Consider the following 14,602-nt stretch of genomic DNA (forward strand, 5'->3'; position numbering starts at 1 on the left):
ATTACAGTACATCTTTGAATTGTAGACAACGAGGGAAAAACGGATGCAAACATTTATAAATAACTGGAGTAAGGATCTAAACTGCAAGTTAGAGATGAATATGAAATTAGCGTAGCTCTTTTCTCCTGATCAGTGCATTCAACACCGAAAAGAAATATTGTCGACCTAAAATATGTATTTAACAAATAAACATGGTAAATCTGATTCAAATCTATAACAGAATTGCCATTAACCGCGCTAAAACAAAAACATTTTTTTCTATATTAATTTACAACAAATTTTGTGCAATGAAAACATATATATATATATATATATATCTTACGAGTCTAAAGACCTTTTTTTGTGGCTGTACTTACAACCCACCTAAATGTATGCTAATAATAATGCAACGCTATAACCGTTCCACTGCAAAACGACTCAAAACAAAATGATTTGTGCATGTTAATTACTTTTATTTAATTTTTGTCCAATTTACACTTTATTTTTACTTTCTTTTAAAAAAGGCTAACAACTCTCTGGTGTTACAGGTAATCGATACACAATGAATGCAAACAACTGCATTTGTTGCACAGTTCAGAAACATCTTCAGATGTGTAGCCTATTTAATCACAACCTGCTTCAATAAGCAAAGTAGATCTTTCCTCACAACTGTGACAAGTCCAGGTGCCCAACAACAAAGAGATGCTGTTCTCTTAACTGCAATACGACAAATCACTGACCTCTGCGATTTGAGCTTTAGTAGTTGGGTTCTTTCATAATGATGATCAATGTAGAGGGAAATGACAAGAGTAGAAAAGTAAACTTCCAATATACAGTACAGATATGTACTATACATACACACGGACACGCACTCAAACAAAGAAAGGGAAACAACCTCAGCATCACCCATCAAAAAAAAAAAATCCTCTCAGACAGAATTCAATCAGCGGAGACAAGAGGCTGAAGATAAACAGGGAGGTAGATAGACAGATACACGGGGGGCGGGAGGGGGGAGACAGGGAAATAGTGAAGGTCTTGGTAATTCCCTCTAGCTTATGATTCTTAATAAAAGAAAAGAAAGTTCCTTTAATGAAAGAGGATCCAGATAATCGCATCTGTAATCTCAGTTTAAGTGCAGAGGTGGCGAATGGCTCTGCCCTCTCCTGCCTCTCTGGGTTTTTAGCTACGTGCCGTCCTTAAAACGATGTTCAGGGCTCGCTCACTAAGTTCATCCTTTTGTGCTAATTGCCGCCGCCACAGCACTGGCTGCTGCGGCTCTGAGGGGCAGTTTCCTGTAGATCCACTCCTGTCCGGGTCCGCCCCGCCTGGCCGGCTCCCCCCTGAGGATCGCTCTTCGGTAGCTTCTTTGCTGCAGGGACAGGACCACAGATATTTCAATGTGGAAGTTGGGCTTGTGGCATTTTTGGGACTACAAATTATGATTTAATCCCATCCTGTTTGTGGCGTTCGTTCCCAATTAAAAATAGATTTTTAGCATTACAGTTAAAACCTTTTAATTTAACGACCGCGTCACCAACAATCTCTTTGACACATGTTTTTTTCCCCAATTGATCCAATCAAGTGAGCCACTTGGATACTGTTTAGTTCGCTCCTGGCTGTAAACAGTGTTTTAGTAATGTTTACTGTACGTCACAGTAATGCTTAACACTATTGTTATTTATTTGTAGGCACAAGTCGTTAGGGTCAATTGCAAATCGTACCACATCCTACCCGTTCGCAAGAAAACAGTCGGTATCGTTTGCGGTTGTTCACCAGCGTTTTTTTCCCCATCAGGTGCAATTAAAAGTTCAACTGTCTAATGAGCACCCATCCAATGCAGGAAAGATGTTTCAGTTCCCCTGTTTAGAAACTAGTCAGCCATTTCACTGCAGAAGAGAGTAGGTGGTTAACCTACGCTCTCGCCTGATATATCCATCCGTGGGAGCACTTTATGGGGAAAGTTGACTCAGCAGCGAGAAGCACTCACCAATAGCCATGAAGATTTCGTTGACATTCATCGCAGTCTTGGCTGACGTCTCCATGAAGAGTAGACTGTTGTCATCGGCGTATGTTTGCGCCTCCTAAGAGCGTAGTTCAGAAATGTATGATAATATAAACTGTGTATAGAACAATCGCATTACTTTATAAATAGAAAAAAGGGCAGTGAATATTTTTCATGTTAGAGTCTTCATACCTGCAGGTCTACAGCTCTCTTGTTTGCGATGTCAGCCTTGTTTCCAGCCAGAGCGATCACGATGTTGGGACTGGCTTGCCGCTGCAGCTCCTTCACCCAGTTCTTTGCTCGTGCAAAAGTGTCCTTATAGAGCAACAAACTTGATTATATTTCTCTCACGCAGCTTATTCAGATGAAAGCTATATTTAACCTTGGTGGGTCATAACGGTACACTTCTGCGTGGCGTGAAAACGCCCACAAGTTTGAACACCAACAGGTCTAAGTTGAGACTGAAAAGAACAACTGGAGAGTGTCCGGTATATTGCAGTATTGCTCTACTCTGCCTCTAAACCAACAACACACCTATTGTAGCAATTAAACTGTAATAAACATTCATCATTTTATCAACAGGTTAGTCACCGTACGTTGCAAGAGTCAACCTTGAAATTCCACTCAAACAAGAGCAGAAAGACATTAAAGCCAACAAAGTCAATGAAAAAACTACCAATCATGATCATGTTCCCCTGCAGAGGAAACCTACTGTGTTGGTGATGTCATAAACCACGATGGCCGCCTGGGCGCCTCTGTAGTACATCGGAGCCAGGCTGTGGTAGCGCTCCTGACCAGCTGTGTCCCAGATCTCAAACTTCACAGTGGTGTCGTCCAGACAGACGGTCTGAGTGAGGAAGGCAGCTGAGGAAAGCCAAGATCAGTGGAATTAGAATTTTTTAGGACTAAATATATGTTTGCATCTTCAGAGATCATGTATGCAGCAAGTAGAAGTAATAGTTCTTAATTTAACATTACACAACTCAAGTCTACAGGTGGTTGAAAGAAACCTTTAAGGACTAGATTGCTCATTTCACACATTGCACTTAGAGATTTTTGATGTAATTTGGGGGGAACACATTTGGAAAGTTCAATTTTAAAAAATGTTGATTAAATTATTAGATGTCTGTAGACGCTTAAATGTTACAATCTTTAACTTATTAAAGAACAGGCAGAACAGAGACCCCAACGTGGTAAATATTGGTCCAGTGCCACATTCTGCACTTACATTGGGACTGGGTATTGAACCTTAATGCTTTTGGGGTTCTGATCAAAATATGTGTAAAACAGAAAGTATCAAAAGTTGTCAAGCCAACTCTCTAATCTTTTACAGTTACTCTTTGTTTGTTTAGTTTATGACGCAAATTCAAAGTTTGTTATTTTGGTTAATTGAATCATCTTAGGTGTTGTATTGGCACTAGTAGTCCATTTCAAACAACACTAACAATCATGTACGATTGTAAAAGTAAAAGTAGTATTGTCCCTCACCTCCAATGGTACTCTCCTGGAATTCGTGAAACTGGCCTTTGACAAAGCGCAGCACTAAGCTGGACTTGCCCACTGCCGACTCCCCCAGCAGCACCAGTTTGAATTGACAGATTTTGTTTGCTGCCGTGGCTCCATTGGGCCTGGTTGATCCTCCGCCGCGCCCAGCCATTGACAGAGACAGAGGCCTTCAAGTGGAAGAGATGCGCTGAAAGCACAGGTCAACGAGGGTAAGGAAGGGGTCGGGGTCGGGAGACACAGGCGCTGATGGCGAGCCAAACTCTCAGCGGTAAGAACCGAGTGGAGCGACCCCGTTTACCTAGAAGAATAAAGACCAGGAAAATCTGTGGATCCAATTAAGAGAACCCACGATACAAGACAAAATGATCAAATAAGAGTTTGAGGCCAGCAGCCAAGATATTTTAATGATCTACTAGTTTTCTAAATATTTAGAATCAAAATAATCGACAAGTTGTTGTTATTTCGCCTGAACAGTTTATCATACAAGACAAGGAGACTCATTGTTGTTTTATGATGAAAATTAATAATTATAATGTATAGAACAAAATGGAAATGATTTTCAAGAAAAGCCCAACCATTAGGTTGGTCCATTTTCTTAAATATAAACTGAAAATAGGAAGCTACACATTATAGACAATGACATTGTTCACCGTTGACTGGTGAGAACAACGTTTAATCAACAAAGTATTCCGCCAAAAAATGTAATATAACTGCCCATATAAATAAATAAATATAAATGTCACTTGTCAGTGCAGTGTTGCCTCCCTACCAAGATAACCCTAGTAGTAAAACCTGACATAGAGCTTTTAGTATATTGCCTCGCTATATATCTGAATGTGTATTCGTATAAGCAACTTCTAGATAATACATCTATTTTAATTCAAAACGGACCGATAGCAACTTCCAAACAAACTGATCAACCTGCTGGTCCAAACTTTGACCGAATAACCAAATCCAAATGAGAAAACAACAGTAGCTGTGAGGCTAAAGCTCACAACGATGAGACGAGTTAGCAATGCTAACGTCGGCTAACAAGAAAAAAATAACACTAAAGGAAAACCAATAACACGGTGGCGTTCTTACCGACTACAAAAACCAATGTCCACTTCGCCCTGTGAATGGTGAGTAATAGCCGTGTCGCTCCAAGTTCACAACGTTTTCTGCTAAAACTAAAACACTTTCGGTAAAATATACGCTTCCGCCTTGTGTAACCAAAATACTTCCTGGTTTCGTCCGTCATGTGATGCATTTGGCAACCAATTAAATGGCCGGATAGTCGACCTCAAAAGTGTAGCCAGAAGAAGCCAACTCACTGTCAAAACGTCAAGCACTACTAATCTCAAGCACTCTACTTCTTTGTTTTTTTGTATGCATTTGAATCCATTAGACAATGTTTTGAAAATGAAAGACGTTACAACTGATTCTCTGATTATCTTTATTATGACATTGCAGAAGTACAAAGCAAATGAGAGTGGAATACACAGTGTTGATTGACTATTTTTTATGTAAGTTCATCAGTTGCAAAGATCAGTGCTGCAGCAGCGGCCAGTTGCTACTTTTGTACTAAGCAGCAGCCTGCAGTCAGTTTCCTTCATGCAACGCTTGAAAGAGGTAACGCCTGTGAAAACATAAAAACAAGACAAGATGGATTATGAGACAAAACCTGCAGTGTTTAGTAAATAACACCAAACTGATAAACCTAATTATTGTTGTTGTTTTTTAGCCTTTACTTACGGGATCCAGCTTGAAGGAACATGCTGGCGCAGACTGGATTAATTCCCGAACATATGTCAAAACGGCCTGAACATGTCTTTGAGGCGCCTCCACAGTAACACCTCAGGGCTTCACCTGGAAACAGAAAAGAAAAATACCATTCAACCATTGTACAGAAACGGGGCTTCATTTTCCAAACCACAAGGGATTGTACTTAAACTTTAAATCCAGACACACATAATGTTGATTTACAGTAATCGGATTATTGTTTGAGGAGGATATCTTAAGTGTAGCATAATACACTGCAGGTTTGTTGTGTTTCCTGTACACAAACTCACCCTGGCTCACAACAACCAATACCAGAAGAGCAAGAACCACTGTCTTCATGTTTTCACCTGTCTGTTGAGAGCTTCACTAGATTAATAAAACAAGAAGGGAAACATTTAGAAATCAAATTATATATTTCGCGCAAAGCACCTTCCATCACGCAAATATGAAAGCACATAAAGATATCTCACCTAGTTAGTCGTCCAACTGTAGTGTTTATAACTCAGAAGTGTGCTCTAAGGGCTGCTGGCTCCCTTTTTATTTGGACTTGTTGAGCAATTCAGGGAAATCCAGTTTATTATTAACTGTGAGTGACTCACCAAGGTCAGACAGTACCCATAAAAAAAATCCCACAATGACGACATTCAGAAGAAAATACAAATATTGATTGGCAGATTGTCCTTTAGTAAGTACTTTGTCCAAGTTTTGTTTTTGCCAAATCAGAAAAGTGTTTTGCAACAAAAAAAATCTTGAATGAAAAGGACAAAGTAGGAATTGACAAATTAATGAAAAACAATAAATAAATCAATGTATTCTGTAGAGACCAGTAACTGCTTATTTATACAAAGGCAAGAGGGTTGCAATGCCATTATTTTCAAACTTCAAACTAAATTGTAAAAGATGAAAAATAATTAGTAAATACATTATCTCTACACATTAAAGGCAAATACACACATTTCTTATCATACTTTACTGCATATTATCTACCAGAAGGTGGTGCAATATGATAAAGAAAAACATTTTGTTAGCAGAGCCTAGTCAGCAATCCTGAGAGGCTTTATAAGTGATAAACAAAGTGTAAATACCATCTCAAGAAATGTTTAGTTTGTGGACCTTGGGTTTGATATTTTTTCTTTTTAGAATTTGCTCACTTTGAGCTTTGCGTTGCCATTTTATCCCATTTTAAATGGAATTTAGAATCATAAAGACACCACATCACTGTATATAGAAGAGAAAATGGGAACTGAAGGAATTGGAGAGTATTTTATATGAAGAGTGAAAAATAGCCACAATTACTTTGGAATTTCCAGTGTATAATTGACTCTGAAATTATCATCTGAGGTTTTATCACATCCAGGAATCCAGGGAACAAACACTTCAGCATCACCACAGACTTACCGTAAACTATTTTGTACTGTAGATCATTAAACCAAAACCAACACTTACTTTATGTGTGAGTCTCCTCATGGTACGCCGTGTTGTTGGCAGTGACTCTTGAAATTGAGCCAGTGGACATGAAAGAAAGTCAAGATCTTATCTGTGTGTGCTGAAACGCAACATTCCTGAATATAGCTCTGTTGTTGATTTTTTTGCTGTGATCAGAAATGCTGATGTCAATGATGCACTGCACAGAAGGAAAAATTACTTTCTTTTGCTAACTTGATTAATTGATTACTTTCTTTTGCATAATTGGATTACGAGTCACGCCCGAAAAAATAGATGGATAAACCATAAGCATTCACAGCCACTGATAAGAAAAACAATCTCCATTATCCATTATCTTTTTTTAAGGCTGAGTGATGAGTGAATGTTTTTCTCTAATCCGAGGCCTGGAAAAGTACCAAAAGAGGCTGGTATTTATATGGGAATGTTGTTTATCAATCATCTGCTTGCTTGTTGTTGTTTGATGTTTCCTGACTGTGTGCATCTTCAAATAATATTTGTGGGATTTAGGTTTGATTTTACTAACTGTTGATTAATTAGATCAGATCAGATTAATTTATTTGTTTTGTCACAAATAAGAAAAACTCAAGCGCGTACACACACACTCAAACAAATGAATGCTAACTTTTATCTCCCTGTAATGGTGAAGTGATTTACATTACATCTGAATTCCAATTTTAGGAATTCTGTCAGTGAAAAAGTACTCCAACATATCCTGCCTGGCAACTAAATAATACATGACTTTCATTATTTTATCTTCTGTTTCTTTTTAGAGCAATGACACACATCATGTGCGTATGACGCCACAATGAAGGACACGTTCATTTGTTTCTGCATACTTTATTTTGTCAGCTAAGAAGAAATCAATGAAAAAGAACAAAGTTTCTGAATGTTTTTCCCCCCGTAGGCATTCATATTAGTAAATTAATGGCCGTATTTAATGGGACTCCCTTTTATTTTAAATAAGTTTGTTTTTATTAATGTTTATCGATCAACAGCTAAACTATAGAACTATAGAACAGTGAGAAATCAATTATTTCACGGCTTTATTTAATGCAGTATTGTGGAAAACAATGAGAAATCTCATTGAGGATCTTTAAGAAAGCGTAAAACTGGTAATGTCCAATAGAATATTATTAAAACCGTAGCGCGAGATTGGATATTAGATATTTGTAGTCCAAGAACTCACAAATAGAAAATGCTGAGGTGAGAAAAACATTCAATTCAAAACAATAAACAATCAATGCTTAATGACGCACATACTCTAGTCACTATATGCACTATATGTGATGCGTGTGTCACTTTTGTTCCTTCATATATTAAAACATCCGACCTCTCTGAGCTGTGTGCTTTACAAATACAGTATCACAATCAACAGGTTGTCATGTAGAATGCTTACACATCAGTTTGGAAACCTTTTCCTTAGGAAAAAGAATAAACAGCTTTACCATGCAAGGAGGTAACAGGAATTATCAACTGCAAATTGCTCTAAGGGATGTTGGAAAAAAATATACAGTATACACTGGAAATATTTTATTTAAAGACACACTTCAGTAAATCCAAGATAATGCACAAATGTCATGCTTTTGCATAGAAATGGTGGAAATTGCGTGGGAATACCGCACACATTGACATTCTCCATCAGGGTCTCTTTAACACTTTAAGTAGTTGCTTGCCTTCAACTTGTTTCCCCCCCAATCAGAGGTCAGCGGGTTCACCCTTGAAGCAGTTTAATCTGTGAGGTCCAGACACCACGACTGCTCCGTGCTCTGCGTCTGAACGCCGATGCTGGACCTTCGCGATGACGCGCTCTCACTGTCCCTGCTCTCCATGGAGCCTCCATTCCCCAGCAGGCACTCCAGACTGGTGTGCTCTGCGGCGGACGGGTCGCCCAGCAGAAGGTGAGGCCCGAGAGCGTCCGGTCGCTGCGAGGCCGAGTCCAGGGGGGACCCGACCGGGTGGCCCGGCAACATGGGCGGAGACGCAGACGGAGTGTGGACCGAGGGGCGCGAGTCCTCGCTCTGGAAGAAGGAGGCGTCCTGGATCCCATCGTGGGACAGAGCACAAATGTCCTCGCGTGATAAGTCAAGGCGGGGCGGGTCCAGCAGGCTGTGCGTGGACGAAAGGCGGGAGTGTTCATCACCGTCAGCGGGAGGCTGCAGGCACAAAGTGGGCTGGGACCGGCTGAAGGTGGTCGAGATGGCGCCGAGAAGCCCGTCGCGGGACTCCTCCAAACCAGCCGGAGGTGCGATGCCCGGGACGACGCCGAGAGGAGGCGGGCCCCTCTGCTGCTGGCGCCCTGTTTGGGTTGCGGCAGACCCACCATAGTTCCAGTGGCCGACGGGCTCGACACTTTGCGGACCATCCTGGCTCCCGGGATCGCTATTGGGGTGGAAGGTCGGCGCTGAATCGAAGGGCGTTCCAGTGCTGTGGGCCGCAGAGGGGCCGGACATCGTTTGGATGCCATAGGGGAGTGAAGGCAGGGAGGCTTTGTAGTGTTGCACAGATATGTGCGCCTGAAGGAGATGCATCATGTGGTGCAGGTCCTTGGTGAGGTTAGATACTTCCTGGTGTAGTGTGCTCATCTGCATGGACAGTGCGCACACACACACACACACACACACACACACACACACACACACACACACACACACACACACACACACACACACACACAGTTTTAAGTTCAATGTATTCCTGCCCAAACATTCTTTTCAGGTAAAATATTTGAATTTCCTACTAATATAAATTATATCTCATACAAACTCAGAAAGCTGAGTACAATATAGCTGAACAACAGGAAAAGAGCGTCAGATTGTGGTTGTTATCCAACTTTTTGTTTCAGATTGTCGAGTCAGCACTGCGCAATGCAGAAGCCCCCTGCTGGTTAATTAATATTGACTTCAGAAAGCTCCTACGTGAGCCCATCTGGATACTCTTGCTGCACCGGTTTTCACGTTATTTACATTAACATGATGAATGAAGAAGCAGAATGGGACACAAGGCAGGAGCAGCGTCCATTCTTCTTATCGGCACTGAATAATTCATTTACAAAAATGAATTGATGATTCCTGTCTTTCATATTCAGTGACTCCACCGGTAGTTTGCCTTACCTTTTGGTTGAGTTGGCTGATGATTTGTTTGACCTCCTGTGTCTCATGCAGCAGAGTAGCATTAGCATTAGCCTGAGTGGAGTCTAGAGATAAGAGGAGGAAAAAAACAATAAGCAGTCAAAACAGAAGCACGCAACTCGGCCGTACATAGACGCACACACAGTGGGTTTATAATGATTAAAATGAAAAAACATTCACCGGAGGGTGATAAATTATAGTTAAAGTATGTGTAGATATTGCATGTGCACCGACCCATATGCACGCATATATCTACAGAATTTTATGCAACCTAATTAAAAAAAAAACTATTATTTAAAGTCTGCACAATCTTTGTAGAAATTGTATTTGTTGTTGCAGCAGTGCGGTAGGATCTAAAAGAGGGAGGTTTGTGAAGACTTGAAACATGACCAGCATGGCGGACAGACCACAGCAGGACTTATGTGGCTTAATGAGGCACAAACCAGGAAAAAAGAAAGGGAAACATAACGCAGGCAATCCTCCAGGTGGCGCTGTTTGATGGGTAAAAAAAAAACTAAAACCAAATCAGGATCCTACACCACAGCTTTGAAAAAACACTTTACTAATTAGGAAACTGTGATGTACATAAATTGCTAATAATAATGCTGTGTAATGCTGTGCGTCTCTGTTTCCAAAGCACTCGTTAAACTGAAGTCAACGAGTTGGACTTTAACTGAACTGAACGTGATCTTCATCCCAGAATGTCAGCCATCATCATCAGCACAGCGCTCCGGTTTCGACGGACCTGCGCACCGCTTTGACCTCCGTCGTCCTTTAACATGTTCTTCGACCCTTCGGCACTCGCGGCTGTCACTCCGTTCCTCCGCGCTCTCATATTCCACCCCCCCACAAGGAGTCAGGGGGCGACTCTGTTTGAACTCTCGGGCTTGCCTCCAGCCATCTGGCACCCCGGGTGACCCTCGCAGCTGGAGGCAGGTTCGACTTACCTTGGGTGCTGCCTCCTCCTGCGCTGGCTCCGGGCCCGCTGTGCTCCACGTTGAAGTGGAACGCGTGTCCGTTGTCTTCGATGCCGTCTACAACCCTGGCAGAGACGAAGAGGGGGCGAAGAGAGAGGGGGGGGTGGGGGGTAGTTAATGTAACAGTAGAGCTTTTTCAATTATCATTGGAGACAGCGGACGAGCGGGGAATGTGGCATCAGAGCTGCCGCTGGCGGAGGCCCGCGTGGGTTGGAGCATTTGGAGAAGAGCCCAGTCTGGAGGGGCGGACACCTGAGCCCTCTGAACCAGCACTTAGCCATATCTAGAACTTACTGGATGACTTAAGGGATACATTATGAATACAGATGGTCGGGCCAAGAAGATAAGGTGCTCCGATAATGAAATGCAGTGACATCTGTTGAAATATGCAATGCAAATACAGGCCATTTACATCAAGCGGATGATGCCGACTCCTGTGGCGTGACTTTAGGTGTCTGTTACAACAAACCGCTTACGCTGATCTGACTTTCTATACCAGAATAACTGGGTTGAATATGCAGATAGAACTTCAGCAACAAAATCCAGTGAGATGTCAACAACACAGGAGGGTTAGACCATAACGAACACATAAAGAGAGGCATCGCTTCCCGTGGTGCTGTTAATGAGACAAACCACTGGGAAACGGTTTTAAAGGGGAAAACAAATTTTGGATTCTTGAAAGTGAATCAAGTTCAGCCCCTGGAGGAGAAACCAAGTGTTTGAGAGGAAGGCAAGGAACTAGCATATGGCTTCTCGCATCACGCTGAAAGTTGCAATTATGTAATGGTAACCAATCATAATGAACCTTTTTCAAGAAATTAAGCATAAAATCCCAGTCAGTATTGTAATTTGTTGTATTGAAAGGAGAAACTGTAACAAATATAATTGAATGTAGATTAAATATGAAATGTACTAGTAGTAGTACCACAATGGCCCTGTTACATTATGTCACACACTCCCCTTTCCCCCTTTTTTTTTCAACCAGCTGCTCACAAGCAAAAAAAGTATTTTTATTTAGACTTTCTACTGAAATAGAAATAGCTTTCAGGCTACCTGGGACTTAGATCTGGTGGTGCGAAGCAGGTGACGGTCGGGATGAGCAGCTTCGAAGGCTTCTTCTCGGGCCCCAACCCCCACTGGGCCAACGCGGAGGCCGTGTGCTCCTTTTTGGACGGCGGCTGAGGGGACGAGCTGAGCCCGTGGACGCCGCGGCTGAGGTTGGGCGAACGGCAGCGCCGCAGGGCGTTGAACTGCCGCAGCTCGTCCCCCAGGAGGTTCCCCAGGGAGGTACGCCGGACGGGGCTGCTGAAGTTGGGCAGCAGGAGGTTGCGACGGGAGCGCGTGGCTGGAGAGAGGTGGAAGGAGTCGTCGGGGTCATCGCCCTTAGTTTCCACGATGGAGGGGAGTTTGGTTTCCTGTAAAACGGCGAATACAACATCATTAATAACAATGTGCAACGTTAATGCAAGTTTTAATGTGAACTCCGGACCGCACGGCCTGGGGTTGAGTTTGGGAATATGAAAGCAGATGTGAAAAAGCTGGAATAATAATTACATGAATACTGAATACTTAAATATATTGGAATCACGTTAGAAAATGTGACCAATTTATAATGCCCATCACAATGCACAAACCATTTTGTGAGTAATTTGTCAAAATGAGCTTTTTAATTATGAAAGCCAGTGATAAAGAGCCATTATTGTGTTATTTGGACTTTAATGAGATACAGCTGATGATATTTTAATCACATTATTCAAATCCTGCTACACATCCATTACGGTCTTGTCTCGTTGTTTGTTTTAAACTTTTTATGGCACACAGTATTTTTATATTTGTAAAATAAGGAGGGGCAATAAGCATAGTGAGAAAAGTAGCTAACGAGGTTTCCCATTAGGAGAGCTACTGACCCAGCTAGCGAGCTAACTCCAGGGACTTAACTGCTCTGTCTGTTCCAAATGAGTCAGAACCTGCAGGGGAAGTCCTTGCACAGGCCCTCTCATGGTAACACAGTATCGTATGTCCCAGAAAAACACAGGGAGACACGTCCAGTTAAGCCTCGGAATTGATATGCACGGGTCGAATGCATCTTTGACCATTGAAAAAATAGGCTTTCTGAATTGAACATACCGTAAGACTTTTGGAAACTGTGTCTGGCAGAAGAAAAGGAATAATAACGGCCTCCAAAAAGGAGAAAAAACATTTCATTTTAACTCACGTGTGGAAGTCTGGGTGACCTTGAAAACCTGCCGGGGCCCTGCAGTGACAAAAAGAGAGCAACGTGGATTACAAAAGGAGAAACACATTAATGTATTCCACCTTATTTCCTCATCATCAAAGCTTCAAACAGTCAACTAAACGTGTGCAATGACACAATAGGAAAAAAAAATTCTGTCCTGTGGAGTTTTCTCAACATTGAATCTTTAGGATGCAGCACTGGCACATTGCAGCATGTGTCACTACCTGTTGATCAGTAGAATTTAGTGTGACACATTGGCAGAGGTCAAACACTCGACCCGAGAATGTTGAACTCATTTGGGGACGTCTTAGCGTTTGCTGTTGAACACTGGGACTCGTTATCCACTGTTTTATAGCGCGTTGAAACTCTGTGAATGACCGTGGTTAGTGATAAAAGCTTTTGGCACACGAGCTGAATCACACAATCAATCCTTTTTCTACACTCTGTTTGCGAAGGGATTCCGGTGAAACGTAGCACAATACAGAGTTTAAAAAACGTCTCCACTACAGCTGAATTATAAGTCTAGTTGTGAGACTTTCCATCTCTTTGGACCATGGCGATATGTGAAAGGCAGAGCGGGAAATGTTTGAATTCTCCTCTTTGCGATGACTTAGCCCGGGGCAATACTTAATACGATTAATTAGCTGGCCAGGATTATTGGGGCCAAATGACATTAATTGAACATTAATAGCTATAAATGGGGCAGGGATACCTCAAAGTGTCCCACATCAAAAAATGGGTTTGCAATTGACTTAATTTAGGGTCTTGTTCCTGTCACTCACAAAAGAGCCACCTTGTGTTTGCGCACACAAAGAAAAGACTTACAGAACGGCACCTTGGTGCACACAAGAGCTTGTTCCCACTCAGCAGGTAATGCAAATGTTTCTAGCTCTTTAAACTTTGTCATGCCTTTATCATCTGTGTGAAACTGTGGTTGTCATATATGTCATATATGTAACTCGTGACCGGCCGGCTTGTTGGCACACTCCACGACTACTGACTATACACTCCCTGCGGCGAGCGTGGTCATTAAAGCGGTAATGACCTTCCCACCCTGCCCAGGAAGGCACAGTCATCCCTACACCTTTCTAAAATCCACCTCCCTTAAGATAGAAGCCGTGCTTCTTGGTCTTCAATCATTCCACAGTGAATCATTCAAGGTGACCTTATAGCTGCAAAAACTGCTTTTTTTCCCCCCCTCCTCGGGCAGAAAGAAACCAAGCTGTGAGCGCACTATTGACTCATTGTTACCTCGAGGTTAACTTTGTCTGTGTCAGGAGAAGGTGTACAAAGTTCTTTCATTGGAAACAGTTGCACGTTGCGGCCAAAAACAACACTATGAGAGTTTGGTGGACAGAGATTAGAAACATGTTTGGAATAGGTCAGAGTAAAATAAAAATTGTACCAATTAAAAAAGGCTGTAAAACTTTGTTTAACTCTTAAATTCAACTGCACATCTGAGGTATTTTGCTAAGATTTATGCACATTCAGTTTATAATTCTCACCCATCTCTGGAGTGTAATGTGGACCTCTCATCATAGAACAACTCCTCAACCTACCCAGTGAG

The 14,602-nt window shown here is 41.9% G+C and overlaps 2 protein-coding genes across 4 annotated transcripts in view; both read right to left on the reverse strand.

Moving 5' to 3' along the window:
- Window positions 1-431: 431 nt before the first annotated feature.
- On the reverse strand, window positions 432-4,738 carry LOC119212889 (ras-related protein Rab-5C). Of its 2 annotated transcripts, none has more exons than XM_037463743.2 (6): window positions 4,571-4,738; window positions 3,470-3,674; window positions 2,694-2,845; window positions 2,174-2,296; window positions 1,967-2,060; window positions 432-1,348 (listed from the first exon to the last, which is right to left on the reverse strand). In XM_037463743.2, the coding sequence occupies exons 2-6, from the start codon at window positions 3,636-3,638 to the stop codon at window positions 1,221-1,223; spliced, it is 666 nt and encodes a 221-aa protein (XP_037319640.2). In that variant the 5' UTR covers window positions 3,639-3,674; window positions 4,571-4,738; the 3' UTR covers window positions 432-1,220. The 2 variants fall into 2 exon arrangements, with proteins under 2 accessions (XP_037319640.2, XP_037319639.2); XM_037463742.2 differs by having other exon boundaries at window positions 3,470-3,785.
- Window positions 4,739-7,437: 2,699 nt separating this feature from the next.
- LOC119212885 (potassium voltage-gated channel subfamily H member 4-like) overlaps window positions 7,438-14,602 on the reverse strand; it is a 29,539-nt gene continuing 22,374 nt past the window's right edge. The window contains exons 12-16 of one of the 2 annotated variants that reach the window (XM_037463735.2): window positions 13,015-13,053; window positions 11,853-12,214; window positions 10,770-10,864; window positions 9,805-9,887; window positions 7,438-9,276 (exon numbers count right to left, since the gene is read on the reverse strand). In XM_037463735.2, the coding sequence (XP_037319632.2) occupies window positions 8,422-9,276; window positions 9,805-9,887; window positions 10,770-10,864; window positions 11,853-12,214; window positions 13,015-13,053 (1,434 nt within the window). In that variant the 3' untranslated portion in view covers window positions 7,438-8,421. The remainder of the gene's footprint in view (window positions 9,277-9,804; window positions 9,888-10,769; window positions 10,865-11,852; window positions 12,215-13,014; window positions 13,054-14,602) is intronic. The other variant, XM_037463736.2, reaches the window with a different exon arrangement.

Source organism: Pungitius pungitius, chromosome 21 (assembly GCF_949316345.1).
Source record: "Pungitius pungitius chromosome 21, fPunPun2.1, whole genome shotgun sequence".
Lineage (NCBI taxonomy): Eukaryota > Metazoa > Chordata > Actinopteri > Perciformes > Gasterosteidae > Pungitius > Pungitius pungitius.

Coding starts and splice junctions, on each gene's coding strand:
- LOC119212889 (XM_037463743.2), bottom strand. CDS start 3,638: ATGGCTGGGCGCGGCGGAGGATCAACCAGGCCCAATGGAGCCACGGCA. Junction 2,846..3,469: donor CCAGGAGAGTACCATTGGAG/GTGAGGGACAAT, acceptor GGCTTTCCTCAG/CTGCCTTCCTCACTCAGACC. Junction 2,297..2,693: donor TTTATGACATCACCAACACA/GTAGGTTTCCTC, acceptor TTGCTCTATAAG/GACACTTTTGCACGAGCAAA.